General features: G+C 55.8%; 1 protein-coding gene across 7 annotated transcripts in view; it reads right to left on the bottom strand.

Annotated features, from left to right (window-relative positions):
- Nucleotides 1-1879: 1879 nt before the first annotated feature.
- The window catches only part of LOC119107483 (cAMP-dependent protein kinase catalytic subunit 1), a 168531-nt gene continuing 164410 nt past the window's right edge, over nucleotides 1880-6000 (bottom strand). For 5 of the 7 annotated variants that reach the window (XM_037230927.1, XM_037230933.1, XM_037230934.1 and 2 more), the window contains 3 exons: nucleotides 5448-5612; nucleotides 4676-4843; nucleotides 2866-2992 (listed from right to left, as the gene is read on the bottom strand). In XM_037230927.1, coding sequence (XP_037086822.1) covers nucleotides 4712-4843; nucleotides 5448-5612 — 297 coding nt within the window. In that variant the 3' untranslated portion in view covers nucleotides 2866-2992; nucleotides 4676-4711. Of the gene's footprint in view, nucleotides 2993-4675; nucleotides 4844-5447; nucleotides 5613-6000 lie in introns of all 7 variants that reach the window. The other 2 variants (XM_037230928.1, XM_037230930.1) reach the window with 2 other exon arrangements.

Here is a 6000-nt window from a genome sequence, read left to right as displayed (position 1 = left end):
AACACAATTTCCTCATTTACATGCTTCTCAATATGTTGTTGTTCGATTATGTCACCATACCCTTTTTTAGCTTTGAAAGCCAATTGACGGCCGTCATATTTGGAAATTATGTCCACGAACGCCAGATATTAACGGCTCGACAATAACATATTTCTTGGCCTGGATCGCCACATGACTAATGGAACTGGGGCATTTGAACGACGTTATGGCGTTGTGTATGCCTGCGCAACCCTGAAATAGCACCCCGAACTAGTCTGCACATCTTCGCGGACATGTAGCTCAAAAACTAGCGGGGTTTAGGTCTTAAAGGAAGTGTTTCACATTTGTATGGTTTTGGAACTGGAGGAATCACCTTAAAGATCATTGAGGGCAGTTTACGGCCCTGCCCTTCTAACGACCTAAGCCCTCTATTGTCTGAGCAACATGCCCACGCATATATGCAGGCTTTTTAGGGGTACTTTTTCTATGTCAACCAAGGCACCTACAACGCCACAATAACACCATTGAAAACCGCCATTCCCTGAGCCATGTGGCGGTCAGGGGTAAGCAAATCATATGATTGTCGAATCACTCACATATGACGCTCCTGCGCACGATTTACAGCCGTAGCGTCCGTCGACTGACTCTCAATCAATGTTGTGCAGGGTACGGTGACATAATCAAGCAATGACGCATTGAGGACCATATTCACTAAACAGAGAAATTAGGTTGTCTAGTGGAGTCTTTCCGCGACGATGCTGGTATTGGAAATGCGAAGTGAGGTTTCACCGATGGCGCTGAAGCTGATTTGAAGCTTGTGAATGAGATTTTACATTTCCCACTCGACGCTTTTTCGATAGCGACAATAAGACTCGCTGACGGTGGTCGAGTGTAACAGGCACGATATTAGTGCATCCGTGTTGAAACAAGGAAGACGGACGTTTATTACGCCGCGTTCCGATTCATAAGAATCGGTGATGCTCGGATCAAGTCTCGGTGCCGTTGGAGGGGAAATATATGCGGACAGAGTCACGGACAGAGTCAGACCTGCCCCCGCCCCGCAGCAGCTTGACCATGGGCCCCGCAGCAGCTTGACCGTGGGCACCGACTCGGGGGGGGGGGGGGGGGGCGCCCTCCCATCCAGGTCGAGGTTCTTCTGTTGCCTTCATGGTCGGGGAAGGTCGCCAGCATATAGTGACTTCGATGAACCTTTCGAATTGAAAAATAAGGTTGTCGCCTATGAAAGCTCTTGAGATTGTTGAAATAAAAAATAACATAATTTCAGTTCTCTTTTGCGTAGCTTTGCCCCTGTGAAAAGCAGAAATGGTTACTGCTCTCACATGATTTCAATTCATAGCTTGCTTGGAGAAGGTATTTAGGAGAAGGCCTGAAGAAGTTTGTGGGCACTCCCGACAGATTTCGAGTTTGACCTTTACCTTATTTGGCCTGAAGGTCGCGCCCCAGATGCCACATATACATGTCTTTGATTTCACATAAGAGTCCTGGCTATCCCGTAAATTTGGCGTCTCCAGCCCTCCAAATTCTCAAATTGAAGGGTGAGAAATGTCCCCACTCACTCGATCCGAGCAACCTATACCAACGCAACCTATCACCGTTGGTCGTACGCAACCTATCGCCCGGGCACTTGTTTGAAATGACAAAAGAATGGGCTGGATGCTGACAATAACTTAAAGCCCGAAACTCGAAAAGCCGGCACATATCCGTGAGGTCACTCGCACTGAAAAAAACTGACGCCACAACAGCCTGGTGAAATTTCGTGGCAGTGTTAGGGTGGTGGAGGACCGCAGACCATGCCACGTCACCAATTTGGTTCTGAGTGTTTCAGCCACTTTTTTGGAGACATCCATGAATATGGCACAAAAAGAGCATCAGGTAGCGATTCTCAATATACTTTAATGTATTAATGAAAACCTCCAACTAAAATCACAAAATATGAACGCAGCTGTAACTACAAACAATGAACACTTACGAACGAATATAGACGCTTCCCATATTGTCGCGCAGACAATACACGCTACATCCAAGGAGGGCAGGGGCGGGTGCCAGGCCCCGCGCCACCAGGATATGATGCCGCCCGACGCACGCACTTTCCCACACACACACGCACACGCACACACACACACACACACACACAGCCATCGAGAGAGGGGTGTCAACAGAGCCGGACGGAGACGGGCCCGGGAGACCCGGGGCGCCGGAGCGCCGGCGCGTTGACCTCTCGGCCCCCGGCGGCGCACTACAATCACGGGGCCAGCCGGCCGCCGCCGGCCAGCCAGTCAACGGGAGAAACCGAGAGCACGCACACTAGCAGGCGGCTAAGGGCCTGGGCCGGTGCTGGTCGCCGGCCTACGTCGGCTCGCAGGCACGATCCACGCGCAGCGCGCAGCCCTATCACATGAAATAATTTGTTGAGATTAAGGTCAGCTGCTGGGTTTGTACAACATGTCTGTATATAGTCTCTATGGCGGCCTGGGCAGACGATGCATAACCACAAATCAAACGTTTAGTCGGCAAGCGCCCGGTCTCGCTCTGCCTCCCTCTCTCTCGGCGCGCCCAACACGCACGCGCGCCGGCACACAAGCGCACGGACACATGCTCGATGCAGCCGCAAAGGCTGCATTTCATATAAAACCCGGTAATTACACGGAACATAGCATAATGCTGGGGGTGTCAGGAGGGGCGAACGCCGCGTAGTCGGCGGCGGGCGGCGCCGGCCGGGGCCGGTCGCACGGTGTCCGAGCGCCTCGGCCGAGCCGCCGGGACGCCTCCCCGCCGGCCGCCGCGCCCCCCGGCACGCGCGCGCGCCAGCACACAAACACACGGCACTTGGTTCAGTCGGGACCGCAGCGCCACATGCGGGGCGCTGTTAGAAATCGGCGAACTCCTTGGCACATTTCTCAGTGGAGGACACGTGTAACCTCTCCTCCTCGTAGTCGTCGAAGTTGCTGGTGTCGCCGGGGCCCTTGCACTTGGGGATGAACGGCGCCTCCACCTGGCGGCCAGGCACAGCTCGTCAGCCCCCGCCCGGCAACAGCGCCGCACATCCAGCGCCCCCTCCCAACCACTTCAGCCGCTCACCCGTCCACTGCGGGCGTGCTCGGTGCGCGCCAGCTGACAAACAGACCGCCCCTCGCACGGCGCGCGGCGCGCTCCACTGCCACTGCGTGCCGGCAGTGAGCCCGCTCACGAGGGCACGGCGCGAACGGCCACACCAGGGGCGAAGCCGACCTGAATCCACCCATTCAAGCTTCGATTGTATAGGGTCGGAGCTTCTAACCGTGTGTTCAACCAAACGGCACGTTCCACGGCGCTGCTCATTTTCGTCCCCGGCACCAACCGGCCGATGAAAATTGCTCTCAAAGCAATTGCATTGCCTGACACACCACTTTTAAGCAACGACATTTAGCGGCGGCTTTGGTGCGGCTCTATCTCTAGACATAAGAATCCCCGTCACAAAAATAAGCATGTCAGAGGGTTTCTTGGTTCTTCTGCTTACGGCAACCACTGCAATAAAAATTTCACTGAAAACCTGCGAAATGGTGTACACAACGTATGCTGGTAGGTAAACAGAGCATTTGCAAATAACATTTTAGTGAAACGCTTAGAACCACCAAAACAGAATCCTACGCATATTCTTGCATTTACTGACTTCGCAGTGCTGCTAAATCATGGACCTAAACGAAACAGGTGCAAGTATTCACGCTAAATCCCCATGTTTTGCGCTCTCGTGTCGTGTTCGCAGGCACTGCGCTATCTCCCCCTCAGCTGACCACCGGCGGCGTCGCGTCCGTGTACGCAATAATCCAGTTCTCGTCCAGTCTCTCCCTACTCAAGGCAGGAAGAGACAGTGGATGCTGTATGTTTTGCTTTGTGGTCGTTCCAACGTAAGATTTAAACTTTTTTCCCAAAACTCGGGTCATGGTCTTGAGGCAGGCGGCCACCACTTGGTTTAAAGCTTCAAATTTAAAAAGCATTGGCTTTAATGAAAAGCGGCCAACTGGTTTTCGTTCCCCTTTTTTAAGCTTAATTCATAGGCAAACGTCAGCACACCTGGCAATAGCTCTTCACTTTCCTCTTATTGATAGCGAACTCCCTTTGATAATGTGCATTACAATTAAGATTACACGGTACACTGCTGACGCTAATCTCTCACTCAATGGGACCGTTGACGTTAATCTCTCACTCAAATGAAGCACACTAAGGCGTAAAATTCACTGTAATTCGGTACGCATGGCCTCCTCACAAAGTCCCAGCTTTAAAATGCTCGCGCTTCTTTAAGGCTAATCCAATGAGAGTATGTCTGCTGAAATATGGTATATTTAGCGGCCTTTTGCATTTCATTCGAATCTGAGACTGAAGTCACCAGTATACCGTGCATTCCTCGCCTGCTTGACATAGTTCCTCTTCTCGTAGCGCCTCACAAAATCGTACTCAGCGCATATCTCAACTTTGAAAAGCCTACAACTGTTCCCTCCGACCGGTCCGTGACATTCCCGCCGGTTTTGTGCGGGGCCTGGCCGGTTTGCCCAGCGGCCGAACGGCGGCCAGTTCGCCTAGCGGCCGGTCCGCCCAGCGGCCAGGGGGGCGGCCGGTTCGCCCAGAGGCCGAGCGGCCGCCAGTTCGCCTAGCGGCCGGTCCGCCCAGCGGCCGGGTGGCGGTCGCCGGCGCGTCTCACGCGGTATCGCTGGGGCGGCGGGCGGCGGCCAAACCGCTAAAAGTCGGCGAACTCCCTAGCGTAGAGGCACTCGGCGACAGGCCGCACGGCGTTCGGGTCCTCCTCGTACGAGTTGAAGTTGGACGTGTCGTCGGCCGCGCGCAGCGCCGGACAGAAGGGCGCCGTCACCTACACATGCGGCCGCAGCGTCAGCCGAGCCGGCCGGCCTGCCCGCCACCCACACCGCCACCACCAGCAGCGCCGGGACGGGGACGGGGACGGGGACGGGGACGGGGACAGAAAAGGAGGGCCGTGTCTGCGTGGCAACACGGTCCGGTTCCACTAGTGGTGGAGTGGTTCTGGGGTGTGAGACGCAACCATTAGTGGGGCACACAGAGAGCGGAGAAGAAAGAGGGTGCTCACAGTCGGCGGAGGGCAGAGGTAGCGGAATAACACCAGCGCACGAGCGGCCGGCCGGTGGAAGCACCAGAGGCCTAGGTGGCAGCACTAGGCAAGATAAGTAGCATAGAAACTAAAGTAGTGGGAAACCGAACTAGAAAAATAGATCTCAGCAGAAAAGAGAGTAAAAACAACTGAACTTGCATGCGCTTTGTACAAAATCATTAGTACCGCAACACTGCCTGCCATCTATCTTCAACCAAGCAAGCGCACAGCGCAGGGCGCAGCGCGCACATCATGCAGTGAAGGCCAGCACAACACACATGTAATGCGACTCTCTCCAGTGAGGGAGTCGGCTGCAGACTAGCGAGGGCCTCGGCAGTCAGCGCCCTACCTTCTTCTGGTACACGGCGATCCAGTCGGTGGTGGTGAACCACTTGTGGCCCTTGATATCGTTGACACCGTTCTTGAGGTTGCCGTAGCGCTTGGTGAGGTCGACCTGCAGCAGATTGCGCAGCAGGTCCTTCAGGTCGGAGCTGAAGTGGGAGGGGTAGCGGACCTGCGGGTGGAGGGCGGCGCGCCGTCAGAGCGGGGGCGCGCAAGCTGTAGCGGCCGGCCGGCCGGCGCCAGGCAGCGGCCCGCCACCTGAATCAATACAGCGCGACGACGCCCGGCAGGCCAGGCAGTGGGCGGCCGGCCGGGCGGCGCGCCGCAGCTCCGGGGCAGGTGGCCGGCCGGCCGGCGGCACGGCTGGCTCGTCAGCCCGCACGTGCTGACACGCAACACAGCCAGACGCACCGGGCCCCAGCCCCCACCCCTGCGCCTCTCGCTCAGAAGGCGGCAGGCAGATCAGGAGCACGGGACGTCCCAACCAGCGCGCGGCGATCACTCTTCAATACAAGGGGACCGCTCTTTACTTCAAAGGCTTTAAGGGCCGGCTCACGCCT

Source organism: Pollicipes pollicipes, unplaced genomic scaffold (assembly GCF_011947565.3).
Source record: "Pollicipes pollicipes isolate AB1234 unplaced genomic scaffold, Ppol_2.1 Scaffold_6686;HRSCAF=7923_pilon_pilon_pilon, whole genome shotgun sequence".
NCBI classification, from domain to species: domain Eukaryota; kingdom Metazoa; phylum Arthropoda; class Thecostraca; order Pollicipedomorpha; family Pollicipedidae; genus Pollicipes; species Pollicipes pollicipes.
This window is presented reverse-complemented; position numbering and strand designations above follow the sequence as displayed.